Below are 14,896 nucleotides of genomic sequence, written 5' to 3'. Positions count from 1 at the left end.
CGCAAGTATCTATGCGGACTCTTTCCGAGTGCTATGTATCTTGTTGGAGATAGGAGAAATCGGTCAGATGAAAACGTTTATTGCTTCCAGGATCAAAGACTGTAATCTCCCCATTGGTCTAAATCGAACTCCTTTCCCATCAGAGAATAAATCAGACTTCTGGAGTATTTTTTATGAACGTCAGTGGCGATATTGTGTTCCAGTATTCGATGGACGGTTGGTGGATAAGCATTTTCATCACAGCCGTGTACTCCCTGTCGTGAGTAAGGAACAAATTGCGCAAGGTGCGACTGCGACGACATTCAAGATTCAAATCCATCACATGTACGATAGATTTGAGAAGATCTCATGGGTAAGCGGGTACTTTGACATCTGCACAGTGTCCTTTACTATCACTTCTGACGTTCACCGTAGTCCCAGAACGCGAACATCGCAAGTACATATGCCCTCAAGAGTTTTGTCGGGCGAGACTCGCAGTACTACTTTAGCGAGCTTGAAACCTATCAAATCCTACCTCAATCTGGCGACCCCAGCTTGATTCACTATTATGGTAGCTACAGGCAGGACGATACATACAACATCGTTCTTGAACTGGCGGATAGAGGCTCATTGGAGCAGTACTTGTCCTACTGTCAACCTCCTGCTAGTGGCGCAGACATTCTCCAATTTTGGGGAGGCCTGTTCAAAATCGTACATGGATTGGTTTGCATACACAACGTTGGACACCATTCACTTCGTCATGGGTAAGTACCAAATCTCTACTCCAATGTTATCCGACAAGAATTAACGCCTCAGTGTCCATCAAAACATCAAACCTGCAACCATTCTAGTTAAAGACAATGGTTTGGGCTCACAGTACGGTTGGGAATTTAAACTCGAAGGTCTTGGATTTTGCCAATTTAGCTATGATGGCAATTTCCCGATCCATACCAAATTTGGAACTCGTACCTATGGTATGTCCACCTTCTTACTATTCTCATTAGCAGTTATAGTGAAGGTGCTAAAACATTATGACAGGTAGCCCAGAATGCTATCTAAAGAGGCCAGGGTCAAGTGTCAGCTTCAACCAGAACATTGACATCTGGTCGCTTGGCTGCGTATTCAGTGAAGTAGCTGTGTGGATTGCAAGCGGATACCATGGAGTGCAAAATTACCGAAATCTTCGAACGACAGAAGCGGCTCACCAACTCAGCGACTCCTTCCATAATGGCAAATCGGCTCTCGGAGCTGTTAGGACAACCCACCTTCGCCTAACTTCAGGCTTACTTGGATCGGATACGGTTACGGCTGCGGTTATATGTCTCGTGGAGGGCCACATGATGGTTCCTTCAGATCGTCGTATGACCGCATATCAAGTCTGGGAAGAATGTCAGGGGATACTTTCGCAGGCTGAAGCAGTCCTAGAGCGCAGGAAAGACAAGGCACCCCAAGCGAAACCACTATTAAATCTTGATCGAGAACGCGATTTCGACCGAACTAAACAGAAGTCCGGTATTGATATTTCTCCAGATACGCTTCCAAATAAGCAAGATCAAAGGAGTACCCATGATGTCCAAGCTTCCTCGAGAATACATCAACCAAACAAAGATGGGGGCAAGTTTTCTTCGCCTCTCCAGCAGTCTTTGCAATCATCACATCACTTCCATCGTGATGGACGGCCTGAAGATCTTGACGAAAAAGAAGACTTTCTAAGCAGGCGTCCCAAGAGGTATATGGGTGAAGCTCCGTATCTGTCCGTTCAGCAAGCCTCTGGGTGGAAAGATCAAGCCAAGTCCTTAGGTCGCAACAGCCTGGGTAGGAGGGTCAGGGCCGAGCCTCCTCCTGGATCAAGCCTTCAAGGACTTCCGCATGACTATCTCAGAAAAGAGCTACAAGAGAGAAAACACGTTCGTAGGGACTTTCTCTTTTGATACCAATACTGACTTGAGCGTTCAGGTTTTCTTGATCGACAATACTAAGACGATGAGACCCTACTGGCAAGAATTGACTACCCTAGTTGGATTGCTAGCATATATTTTGAAATCAGAAGACTATATCGAGATGTTCAACAACAGCATTCCCCCTCTAAAATCGCGGAAGTCAACCACACTGGTGGCGTCCCTTATGAACTGCGGTTTTACGCCAATTTCAAATATTGCTAATAGGCTGCGGAACATATTTGATGGATATGTAGCTGAGCTCCAGAGAAACCCGTCCGTCAAACCGATGAACTTGTATGTCTTGACTGATGGCATGTGGGGACCTGGATTCGATGTGACCGTACCGATACGTGAACTTAGACAGGAGTTGCGTAACCGTTCCTTGCCAGCTGATATAGTTGCAATACAATTTATTAAGTTCGGACACGCCGGTCCGCAGCTGAATGACATCAAGGATTGGGATACCATGTAAGTAATTTTCCACCTCGCCTTTGAACACCTCATTACGACAGTGAGCTAAATGGCAAATGTATGGTTTTAGAGACTCTGAGTTTGTTAAATTGGAGTACTCCAACGGAAACATATGGAAAATGCTACTGGGAGCCACTGATTTATTCTTTGACACATCCAAAATAGAAGAGACTATTCCCCTGAGACCTCTAATGCCTTTTGAGTTCCGGGAGCAGCTATTGGAAGAGCGCCTTAAGCTTGCACCCGTGCGTACACTGCCGCCATCTCCAGTTCCTGGTGTCGGTACAGACAATGTACAAAATATCCATGATCCACTGTCCTCGCATGGGACGGATAGCCCATCCACCGTTCTAGACCCGACCAATGAGCTGGTACCATTTTTCAGAAATTCCAATGTGGACTCGGGACCATTTCATGACTCTGGTTATGAAGGCTCTACCGAAAGACAACGATCCGTCATTGCAAGGTCACTACCCGAAAGTTCTTTCATAGGAGTGCTTTCTTCTCCTGGCACAGAGGGCGAAACAAAGAATGTTGGCTCTGTCAAGCCTAGTGAACAGGAAGTTACTTTGCCAGAGACGACTATGCTACGGGACCAAGAGTATGATATACGGTCCATCATTTCTGACGACATCGATATACAATCGAAAAGATCATCGAAAGCCACGTACCAGGAACGCATTGCAGAAGAGAATTTGGGGTATCTACTTGCCCGAAATCCACAACTCAGACCTTTGTCTGAAGAGGCTCTGCGCCGGGTTGGCAAGATTCGGTTTGTCGATAACCTTCGGCGACTGCTGAAACGATACTACATCGAGCTCCGCCCCATTGCAACGACGAAACTGGAGGTTGCGACAGTGAATTTACTGAGAAGCAGGTACAGCAGAGCGAGACTTTCACAACAAATGTCCGACATATTGGCTCCTGAACATGATGAGGCGGATGAGCAACAAGTTCAACAAGCCGCGATCACACGACAAGAGTTGGAGAATTGGATCGTTCGTAATCCAGAATTTGTCCCTCAAGAGGAACTCGACGACTTCGATCTGGACATTGACGAGTCAAGCTCTGACGACGAAGAACCTGTTCAAGTTGCAAAAATTCCGGTGGCCGAAGTGCACGCAGAAATTGAAGAACCGAATCTGCCGAATCTTACTCAAATGGAGAGCTTCCTCTTGACGTGCGGGGGTGGAAGTCCTTTTCAGACACTCTCCACGCATCTCCGGATTTTCCTCCTTCCACCAACACTTGGTCCACTAGTTCGAATCCTCATGTCTCTACCAGCGGAGCGTGTTTGGCTAGACGACCAGGACGATACATCGTTTTCGAACAAGTCAAAGGCTTTTATAGAGGATGTGACCGAAGAAAATTGGAACTGGTGGCCCCTTCGATCGCGAATGCGACCATTGGGCAAGGACCAGATGCGACTGAATTGGATATGTGTAAGTCTTAATAGTCCTCCGAGATATTCGTAAGCTGATGTTGCTATAGCACTGTAACACCCATCTTTGGACAGAGCTGCCTAAGCTCACCGCTGAAAAGCTGCAAGCACTGGTCCAGGGCAAGCCGCCGAACACGCAATCACTCCATCTGTGCGCCAAACGTTCACGATATTCAGTATCAATGTACGCAAAAATTATGCAAGCTGCTGGAGTTGCGCAAAGCTCTACTGGCACAAATTCGAATCATTCATCTTCAAACGCAGCGACTGCCACCACTGGTATACAGCTTAGCCAGTTGGGACCACCCGGACCAAGCAGGCCTGTTGCGTCCCCTCCAGCCGCAGGTCCTTCAGTCTCAGGCGGCCAAGGCGTTCAATTGAACATCAACACCGGCACTATAAGCGACTTGTTTGTCTTGTTCGGAATCAAAGGTAGTCGCCGTACTCTTGACCTGGCCCAGATCGATGTTTCAAAGAATAAAGAGGACCGTATTTTCTTCCAGGATCTCCGCCGTGAATATCGACAGCAAAGAGGATTCTGGAGATATTGGTTCTCTGTCTGGAAGCTCCGTCATTGCGACTTTGTCAAGGTAAGTTGCTGACTCTACTACATCAAAACGCTCATACCCTAATGTTGGCTGTCACAGTTTGAGAAAATTCGCGCCAATCGAATCATCTCTAATGAGAAACCTGACCTGCCAGTCAACCATCTCTATGTATACAAGCCCAAACCTCCGAACGCAGATATACCACCAATCGATCCCCACGAGTTCGAACTCAGCCTCTCGCCATGCAATTCGTTCTGCATGTTCAAGCCATTCCACGATTGCATCGAACCTCCTGACGGCGGCTTAGCACTTGAAAGGATTCCAAAACGGAAAGAGGCGCTCGAGCTGAAAGTTGGGACTCGAGAACAGGCATGGGGTCTACTAACGCAGTATTCGATCTCTGCTCTACTTTTGCTCGTCTATCTCATTATGTGCTTCACACCTTTCGTGGGATTCTGGGCTTGGTGGCAAGTCAGACATCCGGATGATCTGCAGAATGCGTCTACGCCTTTGATGGTTTTTGCTACTTTGCTTTGCGTGTGGTTTGCTTCGCTGGTATATTTAAAGGGCCAGTGATATGGGTTCCTGATTTTGACATTTGGAGTTCGGAAGTGGTGTCCGTCGCGGAAAATTTGGGTTCGAGTAATACCATATTGATTTTGGATATGAATTACCCAAGATATTCTTCAGTCTTCCTCAAACTATTTACTGTAACATCCATTTCTTGGCACTTGTTATCTGCTTTGATTACAATTTTCCAATCTCAAAAACCGTGAAAACAGATTATTCCACAAGATTTCCAAGACCTCTCTCTTTCTCCACCTCGCCTGTGCAAAACCAGTGCTGCAAGTCCATTCACATAACCACCTGAGCAAATCTCCTGCCCAGATATCCCATTCCACCCTCCAAATCTAAGCCTCCACTCTCACTCACCCCTTTCAACACCAAAACCTAACAATCCAACAAAGCCCCACACTGCGCACAATCTACATAAAATCGCTTCACGGTACATTGCTTAAAACTCCCCGTGCAAAAGGTCCTTTCGCTACGGCGTCGAGTGGAACACAAGTGGCCGCTGTGCATTATCACCTAGACTCTGGTTTCTTCGTCTGGTTGTGCCTCGCAGTTCCCATTTTACCTTTTCATTTTTGTTTTTGCTTTAGGGGGCCTTCTTTTGTTGATTGTTTAGTTCCCGTAAGCGAGGTGGTCAGAGTCTACCTACCTAGCTAGAGACGCGAATCCGGAGGCTCTGCGCAGAAAGTGTAGATAGCTGGAAAGGACACTTTGACTTCGAGATTGTGGATTTTGCTTTTCACTTACGGTACCTACTTTGAGCAGTAATGCAAGACTGAATACAGATTCTATGAACGCTGGACTTCTGGCCATTGTCCCAGCTTGACATCCACGATGCGCTCTGAGCCTGGGATGAGTTCTGTACCAAAGCTCTCTGACAGACTGATTAGAGAATCTTTTCTCTTTCATGTCGTTAAACAGTTTCCGACAATCAGCTCCTTCCAATTTCAGTTGCAATTTCGAATATTTGCTTCCTGACAGGCACAGACATGCAATATCAGTCACCTACTACAACCAATGATCGAATGGGTGGTTAAATGATGAAATTCATGATTCGTGCACCGGTACTATGCGCACCATTCCTCTGTATACAGTTAATTAGTTGCCTCGTGTCACAGTGGCGTTTGTTTACTTACAAGCCCCTTTCCTCTCGCTTAGATCCCAGCCTCGGCCTTCCTTATCTCAGGTTCGAGGATACAGCAGGAAAATTGTGCGGTTTGTCTGGATGTGTGGATGTGTGGATGTCACTATGTAACCAAGGATTTGCGATATTCGCAGATTATGTCCAAGGCAATTGTATCGAATCGACGAAATAAGTGAATATTCTTATCGTCGTTAACCCCCAAAAAGCTTTCAATCTATTGATAGTGTATGCGACGGGAATAAGCCGCCCTCTAGAAGCTCTTAGCTGAGCCTCTTCCTTATATACTACTAATCTTCAAATATATTCAGTTGACCCGGATATAAAGCTGCACATCTTAACTCGTCTCCTGCCCACCCTCACCAAATCCACTCCCGGCATTCGCACCGCTACCCTCCTCCACATGCTCATGGCCGTGTCCATGCCCATGTCCATGACCATGCAAATGCGTATGCGTATGAAAATGCAGCGTATTCCCATGCCCATGCCCATGATTAAGCGGCAACCCAATACTCTGCGCCAGCTGCCCAATGAAAGCCTGCACCTCCTCCTCATCATCATCCTCCAACTCCTGCTCTAGCTCTACCTCCCAGTAATTCGACTCTATATCCTCCTCGGAAGCCGGACCGCGCTTCTTGATCTGGTCGCTGACTTTGTAGAAGGCTGTTGGGCCGGCGGGGCCGTGCACGTCGTGGTCTTTGTCGAACCAGTGGCCGAGGACGCCGCGGGCGGATTGGATACCGCCGATTTGGATGCCTTCGCTGCGCCAGCGTTCTTCGCTATCTGGGGCATCAGTATTTGCTCTGTTCATCGTAGGAGAGATGGAGAAAGATGAACGAGTACAAAGGGAGGACTTCGGTACTTACCCATTATACACACTAATACTCTGCCACCTCACCTCACCCTCCTTCGTCATTCTCACATTCCCCCGGATGTTCGAATTGGCATTAACATCCCACGCTGAATGTAGACTGCGGCTCACACCCTCGAAATACACAACAGGATGTTCTTGGCCATCTTCTGGTCCGGGTGGCTCGCTGTGAGTTACCCTTAATTCCATGGTAATGAGACGGATGGCCTCGGTTGTTTGGAGAGCTGGACGCGGTGTACCGGCCGGCATGGTCGGGGATGTGAAGTTGTATGCGAAAAGGTCGTGGAAATCTAGGAAACAAACGACCTGTTGCCGAATGTTAGTATTTTTGTGCTTGATATGCTTGATGATTTCCAGAGATGGGTTTGTATGAGGATGACAAGCACTCACCCTCATCCACGTTCCCGTGATATTATACGGATCCTCCACAACCTCACTCCCCTCCCCTTCCTCACCGTCACCATCGCCATCCTCAACCTCCTCCACAACCTCCTCCTCATCACTATCCTCCCCCGCAATATCCACACTCCTATAACTATACGGCTGGGCCCCCTTCCACCCTTCCTTCCACACCAACCCCCTCGGCAACATCTGCTCCCCAATACTCGCCCTAAAACTCTCCACATTATGCCCCAGCACCAGCATCACCGCCTCCAGCTTCTCCCAGTCTACGCTCGCCTGCCCGTCGCCCATATACGGACCCCACATCGTCGCTTCCGTGTAGTTCCGCAGATCGTACACCATCGATACGGCGTAGGGATAGGGAGTGTTGAAGTGTGTGCGTCGGGGGAGCAGGATAGGTTTGCCGTAGAGGACGTGTAGTTTCGCGGAGGCTTGACGGTGGGGGAGAGATGGGAGAGGTGGGTGCGAGTGTGTTGCTGCGTGGGGGGAGAGGGAGGCGCGGTTGAAGGTTACGGATTGGGAGAGGAATGCTTCGAGGTTGGTGGTTGAGGGGCGGGAGGAGCTGATGTGGGATTTGAGGAGGGTGATGTTAGAGGAGGTCGGGCCGCCGCTGGCGGTGCGGAGGAGGGTCGTGGTGAAGTCTGCTATGAAGGGGAGGTGAATTGCCTGAGGGTTGGTGTGGTGTTAGTCTTGACGCAATTATGACGTTGATGCATGATGATGAACTGAAGACGTACTTTCTCTGATGCGGACGCAGAATTGTTGAGGATATATCTAAATCTCACTAAATCTTTCAAATTCTTTTCGTAATCAATTTCCCCAACCTTCTCTTGGGTCGGTTTATCCTATTGAGGTCAACATCAACGCACCGAATTCCAACTCGCCAGCAGGACACTTACGAGTATCTGGCAGTACACCGCTCTGTACAATTGCCCATCGCTTGCGATATTGGAGTTTAGAGATTTGCAGCTGCGTGAGAGATGTGCGAGGTCGATTGGATCGACATGTTTGAAAACATGATGGAGGATCTCATTCGGGAGCGCAATCAAGTTCGTCATTTTGCGAGGAGCATCGAATTGTCAACACACGAGCGAGATACCCATGCAGATAAGGATAAAATTATTAATTATTTGCAAGGCACAAACAATATGTAGATAGATAGTAAATGGAAGGACAGAGCTGTGAGAGTCAGATTTCGTGGAGCTATGGAGGAGAGAGACGTGAGGATCCGAAGGTTGGTTGAATGTCGTCGTTGATGACCGAGCAAGCGTCAAATATCACATCACATCACTTCAGGGCATATCTTATGTCCGGGCAGGGATGATGTCGAGTGGGGGGACCAGTGACCACCGGCCTTCGGAGCGGGGTAATTCATTCGAGTTGGACTGTCTTGGCATTGGCATTGGCACTGGAGACCATTGAGGCTTAGGTATCTTCAATATCTGGTCGCTGGAACAAAAAAGAGTATCGTGATGATAGCATGGAATTTAGAGACGGAATATACCTACCTAGGTGGACATACTTGAACGGCATCGTCCGAGGGCTAAACATTTGGAGAAAATGCTGTAGCCTCGGTTGACCAGTTCAACGCAAAGGGTAAGCTGTCTGACTATCTCGTGTTGGGCATTCCAAATAGTTACAAAGTCATCTCAAGCAATAAATAGGGACGGGCCGTAGAAACCGCAAGGGATTGTGAACCCTGTTTGCCGTGCTCCTGTTTTCAATATGAGGCAACTGATCCTTCTCTGGGGTACAAAACGTGGTGCAGGGTTCGATCAGCCAATAGAGGGCATTCGTGAATCTGATGGGTTCGGTTGAGCCCCTTTTTGATGCGAGGCGAGACTGCGGTTAATTCTTTTGTTTGTTTGTGTTTATGTCTGTGTCCGCAGGTTTGAAAATGTCTTAAATTATTAGCAATCCATGGGGGCACGAGTGGCTGAGATGGGATTTGAATCATTCGGGATTGGGATCAAGAACAATTGGTCTTAGGCACGTTCGATGCGGGAGTACGGATCCTGCCCGAGACAGTCTTCTCTTGTTTGTTGAGTCTAAGGCGATGTGAAGATGTCTCACATCTCGAGTCCAGCATGTCTCGGGACTTGCAACTTCAAGCCCGTTTCTAGTTATCGATGCCGCTATTGTTGCCTGAATCACGGGTCAAACCTTCAGAGAATACGACATATGAGACTTTTCTGTTAAATCCTTGCTCTGAATTAAATACTTTGTCTTTCTGATGCACCTATCCCCCTAATGTGCCAGGCTAATCTTACAGGAGCCTCCCTCTCTGCACACAGCTAACACGTAGTAGATATTAACTCCTGTATGCAAATTCGCCCAGCCACCAGCATGTTCCGCCGGGGCAAATTCGCCCAGCAACATGACCACCTAGCAAGCAGCGCTGCCTCCCTTAAGTAAACCAACGCATACGGGTAAAACAATAAAGGGAAAAAAAAGGCGATTGCGAAGCGAAGAGAACAATAAAGCAAAAAAACTCCACCAAACACCAATGTTCTGCCGTGAGGCGTGTCCTATCTAGTTCTTTTACTCCTTGCTGTCCATGTTTCCTTCCAGAGCCAGTGCCGTGCGCTTCCCGTAGAAAATAAAATCACAAACGAGAAGGAAATAAGAGTACAGGCCAGCCCGCCTCCAATGCAATGTCCCTGGCTTATCGAGCACCTCGAAATGCGATTTGACCATATTCCACAATGGCTCCCTTGGAAGTCGAAAGTGTCCTAGTGATCAGGAGAGACTAGGATATCGACAAAGTCTCCCCGGCGCTGCTTGTTTCCAAGAACGTACCGGGCATTCATTTCCAAGGTTGATTTCGCAAGACTGCCAGAGAACATATTCCCCACGTTTTAATTATTTCGCCTTCCGATCCAGTCGGCCCAGCATTCCCCTATCGATTTCTGTATCCGGTCGTCGCTCCATGATATTGCCTAAGCTCATAGGATCGCTTCTCGACCCTTCGCCGGGGCTTGAACGTGGCGGAGGTGTTCGTGACATTGACGGAAGGCCGGATTGTTGCGGGGGTTGGAGACCTGATTGCGAGGAGGTGGAAGATCCAGGAGAGTAATTTGCTGCCGTTGTGCCTGTTGGTGTGACAGGAGGCAGACGCAAGTCGTCCTCTACGGCTTGACGACGGTTGGCACTGTCGGCGCGGGGGTATGGTTGACCTGGGATTGGAGGAGGGAGGATGGATGGATGAGGATCTTGTTGTTGGCGTTTTCGAGATTGGTCATGTGGAGGTTGAGAATTACGGTCTTCAGAGAAAGACCCGTACGAGCCAGTGGGTGATGGAGCGGGGTATTCGTAAGGTGAGCTTTGTTGCGGAGGAATAGGGCCTAAAGGCTGGCCATGCGCTCCGAAAAGCTGAGTCCCTTGTGGGTAGATCATGGGTCGAGGCCTCCCATCAGGTCCAACACCCATGTTCCGCATACCGGGATAGACAGCATGAGCTGGAACGAAGGCCTGCGCCTGTGAAGATACGGGGGTGAAGATGCATTCTTGCTGGAAGCGTTGACAATTTGAGCACCGCCCCTCGGGATTCTGGTCGAAACCTGAGCAACGGATCTAGAGATTGTCAACCCTGTCTCATACATAAATTGGACTAGAGAGATGTGCATGTACATATTCGAGAGTCATGAAGATTGAAGAATAAGGCACATAAGGTGGTCGGGTGATAATTAAACGTACCTTTCTTCTCCTACAATATCTGCATGCGATTGCCGTCCTCTGTCTGGGGGCAGATTGGGTGAAAGCCATGTTTTGCGCACCACCTCGACCATAATCTTGCTGATAACCTCTGTCATCTCGGTATTGTCCAGGAGGAGCTCGGTATGGGTCTTGTTGGTATCCACGAGGATCCGCAGGATATCCATTAGGGGGAGGTGCGCCATAGTGGTCGTAGGCCGAGATAGAAAGGAGGTTGACGCCGCCACCGCTTGAAGCGCTTCGTTGATGATATGCTGCTCTTGCGCGGTCATCTTCTTCCCCTGGAGGAGGTGGGTATTGCGATTCCTGCTCTCGAGGCGGCGGGTAACCGCTCTGATCTTGGTACGACATTTCGGAACGGTAGATCGCCACGGTGACGGTTTGCGAGGATCTGTGTTGTGGAGTTGGACGGAGTGACTTTGAAGAGAGGTGAATGCTCTTCAGAGTCAAGTTAGAAGGACCGAGTCGTCGACAAGCTCGAGACTCGGGGTGTGCTAGGATAATGTATGCGGGATGAGGGGAGGATAGAAGGGGTGAGAGTGATGGTGTAGTGGGGGGGACGGTCCGACAATTCCAGAGCGCCCGAGTAAGACTTGTTTGGCTGGTGGTCCGTCAAGTGGAGTAGCTTTTCGGACGGCGCGTTTTGTTCTCTACGAGCCTCTGGTAGCGCAAGTCCGGCTGCCGCACTGGGATTAATGTCCTGACGAAGGGCCGTGTCGTGCCTTCCTCTCCCGCGGTCGCAGTTAAGGTTGCAGGGAGGATATGCAACGCAGAGTATGTGACGCAGAGCGATCGGGCCCAAGGGCTGCACGATGAAGATGGCGGCCTGTTATAACTCTGACTATTCTGACGTGCCGAGTTTGTGTATATGTTCCTGTCGTTCTCCTTCTGGTTCTGCTGAAGTGGTTCACTTCTGCCTGGTTCTACGTGCGAAAGGGAGGGATTTGAATTCACTGAATCAGGTAGACCCGCGTGCCGTGAGACCGGCCACGTTAGATCAATCGGCGTGTGTCTGTCTGCAAATGGCTTGACCTATTCACAGATGTCAGTATAAACTTTTATCGCTGGTCAGATCAGGGTCTGACCACCACACAGCGAGAGAGACATATACGTGGTGCGCGAATTCCCAAAAAGGGGTCACAGTCACAATGGGCAGGCTTTCTTGTGCTGCCCCGTCCTGGGCTGTGCAGGTGTATGTGTTTTGCGGTGCAGTGGGTTGGGGCGACTTACCTCTCAGTCTTAGAAGTAGGAGAGACACACACGCTGATGGTGGGCTGGACTCGAGTTGACTTTGCCCCTCCTTGATCCGTGAAGGGATTTCTTAGCGGGGTACTCGGGACCAGTGCGGTGGTGAACGGCGAATGGCAGTGCAGTACCGGTCTTTCGGTCCCAAACTTTCAGCAGTACGGGCCACAAATAGCTTGGAGTTGCAATTGAGCGGTTCACGATGTTCTGGTGCGAAATTTGAAGCCCAATCACTCCTTGCTCTCGAGACTTTCGGTGGAGTCCTTTGGGATTTTTCCTGGTTATTCCGTGTAGTTCTCGTGAACTTGGAATGAACGAGATAAGTGAATGAGCGTTGTCTGTTCTTTTCGTTGTTGCGTCTCCCTGCGCAAGCGTTGCAGGCTTCCTGTCGAGTTCACAAGTCAAATCCTGGCGTGCGATGTCACTGTCGTAAGTGCGCAAATCCTCCCACTTCTAATCCAATCCTTCTGAGCGTCCAGCAATTCCTGTCACACAAAATTATGGCTTTGGACTGTATGGACCGACGTTTTCCTGTCGCAATTGAAGTTGCAGTCGAAATTGGTCGAGTTCTTATGTCTTGGGACTGGTCCCAAACGAATGACTAGGCGGTCTCTGTCCTGCGACCCAAGAGGCGAGCTGCGGGTTCTGTGCTTCGATGCGGTACGATGCGATGCGGGCGCTTTTTCACGGTGGAGCTGGGAACGAATGAGGAAGAACAACCAGCAGGGCAATCAATTCGACTCGATCGATCGATGGCTGGAATTCGCGACCGGGCAGGGATGAACAGTGTCGTATATCCGAAAAGGTTCGAGGTCGAGAGAGTCCCGTTCACCGAGGTTGAGGTTGAGATCGTGGGGTGACGAGAGAAGAGAGGAAGAAAGAGTGCAGTGCGGTGCGGTGCGAGATGATGACGGATGGAAGGAAGGGCGGCGGAAGAAAAGGGTGCGTGAGTAAGAAAGTGTGATGTGGAAGTGGATGTGGAAGTGGATGCGGATGCGATGTGATGAGACTTGGGATTTGGGGTCGGGTCGATTTGGTTTTGTGAGATGGATGGTACGGGAAGTAAGGCAGGGGCACGCAGGGTATCCCTCAGGGGGGGGGGGGTGTGTGGAGGGATGAGGGATGAGGGATGAGGGGTGTCCGAAACTCGGTGTGGGCTGTGGGAATCTGACACGGGGCGTTTGTTCTTGCTGCTTTGCTGCTTTGCTGCTTGCTTGGGTGCTTGGGTGCTTGGGTGCTTGCTTGCTTGCTGGTGTCCCCTGCGCCTCAGGTTCCTTGCTTCTTCTCAGAAATCTTCAACGGGACAGGGAGCAAAGGGTCGGCTGGCTAGTACTGTACTGGATGGTTCTCGGGCTTGTGGGAGGGTAGCGTAGGGTCGGTAGGGAGGGGGGAGCGCACGGTAGGGTTCCTGGTACTGGTACTGGTACTGGTACTGTAGGTAGAGGTAGGGGCGGGCGAGGGCGAGGGTGTGGTCGATTGCTGAGGCCGTGCGCGTGTGCGTGCGTCTGGAACAGGAATGGAAGAATGGCTGTGTTCTGCTGGCGTCACTCTGTCTTGTCAGGCCAAGTCAGCCTCGGTCTGCAGCAACGCTCCGTATCACGGGCCGCTTTTGAGCAGATAAATAGCCGTCCGAAGAAGGGAAAGGGAGGGAGGGGCAGGAAGGGAGCGAGGCAGAGGAGTGTGACCGAGTGGGTGACTGACCTAGGTAGGATATATTGCCGCTGTGCTTTGCTTTGCTTTGCTTTGCTTTGCTTTGCTTTGCTTTGCTTTGCTTTGCTTTGCTTTGCTTTGCTTTGCTTTGCTTTGCACTGCACTACACTACACTTCCAGCGGGGACCGAGTGAGCTGAATTAAAGATGCTGAAGTACCCGTAGCTGAAAAGAAGGGCCAAAGAAGAGAGGATTTCAAGCCTGGTGCTCAGGTCCTGACCAGGTCCTGCTCGCTGATGCTAAGCTGCCTGCCTACTTTACCGGATGCCGACAGAGCTGCTTGAACTGCTCCGCAATGTAAGGGTACGAACCGTACCGTCCGTCTGCCTGTCAGGGAGCGATAGGACACGATAGGATGGATGATAGAGAGTGTTGACAGAGACTATGCTGCACTATGGCGTGTCTTGGTAGTGGCTAGCCGAGCGAGCAGAGAGGCGGCGGCGTGGATGTGGTGCAGCAACGATAGCGCGGTGCAGCCAGCCGTGTTGGTAAATTGTGGGATGATGGGATGGGATGGGATGGGATGGGATGGGACGTGTCCTGTTGCGACGAAACGGTGCTAAAATGCGGTTCGGCTACAACAGCGACTGGATGTATGATTATTTCGTTTTCGACTTGCCAGCGACGAGCCTATGAGGCCTCGAGGATTGAGAAGAAACGAAAAATGATTCCAGGAAACCAACAAGATGAGGCAAACTATTTCGTAAAATGCAGCGATGTGGTAGGGTACGGGGTGTCTGGGACGGCGACCTTCCGCGAATGGGCGCTGCGAGAGCCTTGGTCAATGAGAGCGCAGAGGTCGAGGTCGCCTGAAAGTCCAACACCAGCCGGGATGCCACGCGCTGGCAAACACTCCACCAAG

The 14,896-nt window shown here is 49.9% G+C and overlaps 3 protein-coding genes across 4 annotated transcripts; 1 reads left to right on the top strand and 2 right to left on the bottom strand.

Annotated features, from left to right (window-relative positions):
- Window positions 1–67: 67 nt before the first annotated feature.
- ONS95_002355 (uncharacterized protein) lies at window positions 68–4,955 on the top strand (the record flags this gene model as incomplete). The annotated part of the gene is made up of 8 exons (XM_058495608.1): window positions 68–352; window positions 415–743; window positions 796–953; window positions 1,018–1,886; window positions 1,936–2,387; window positions 2,461–3,832; window positions 3,882–4,421; window positions 4,479–4,955. The coding sequence occupies 8 exons, from the start codon at window positions 68–70 to the stop codon at window positions 4,953–4,955; spliced, it is 4,482 nt and encodes a 1,493-aa protein (XP_058354336.1).
- A 701-nt stretch (window positions 4,956–5,656) lies between these two features.
- Window positions 5,657–8,593, bottom strand: ONS95_002354 (uncharacterized protein). 2 transcript variants are annotated; one of them, XM_058495607.1, is made up of 5 exons: window positions 8,266–8,593; window positions 8,104–8,211; window positions 6,960–8,032; window positions 6,089–6,872; window positions 5,657–6,036 (listed from the first exon to the last, which is right to left on the bottom strand). In XM_058495607.1, exons 1-4 carry the CDS (start codon window positions 8,422–8,424, stop codon window positions 6,431–6,433), a joined length of 1,782 nt encoding a protein of 593 aa, XP_058354335.1. In that variant the 5' UTR covers window positions 8,425–8,593; the 3' UTR covers window positions 5,657–6,036; window positions 6,089–6,430. The 2 variants fall into 2 exon arrangements, with proteins under 2 accessions (XP_058354335.1, XP_058354334.1); XM_058495606.1 differs by having other exon boundaries at window positions 6,089–7,270; window positions 7,355–8,032.
- A 1,635-nt stretch (window positions 8,594–10,228) lies between these two features.
- Window positions 10,229–11,431, bottom strand: ONS95_002353 (uncharacterized protein; the record flags this gene model as incomplete). Its single annotated transcript, XM_058495605.1, has 2 exons — window positions 10,229–10,939; window positions 11,063–11,431. The coding sequence occupies 2 exons, from the start codon at window positions 11,429–11,431 to the stop codon at window positions 10,229–10,231; spliced, it is 1,080 nt and encodes a 359-aa protein (XP_058354333.1).
- Window positions 11,432–14,896: the final 3,465 nt, after the last annotated feature.

The sequence above is a fragment of the Cadophora gregata genome (assembly GCF_030347475.1).
Source record: "Cadophora gregata isolate MNR1 chromosome Unknown scaffold_11, whole genome shotgun sequence".
Classification (NCBI taxonomy): Eukaryota; Fungi; Ascomycota; class Leotiomycetes; order Helotiales; family Ploettnerulaceae; genus Cadophora; species Cadophora gregata.
Note: the sequence above shows the minus strand (reverse complement) of the source record. Positions and strands in the feature narration are given on the sequence as shown.

Bases quoted from the DNA above. Each gene is read 5' to 3' on its own strand.
- ONS95_002354 (XM_058495607.1), bottom strand. From the start codon at position 8,424: ATGACGAACTTGATTGCGCTCCCGAATGAGATCCTCCATCATGTTTTC. The intron at 8,212-8,265 runs GTAAGTGTCCTG...TGACCTCAATAG, and splicing joins CGGTGTACTGCCAGATACTC to GATAAACCGACCCAAGAGAA. The intron at 8,033-8,103 runs GTACGTCTTCAG...ACCAACCCTCAG, and splicing joins CTGCGTCCGCATCAGAGAAA to GCAATTCACCTCCCCTTCAT.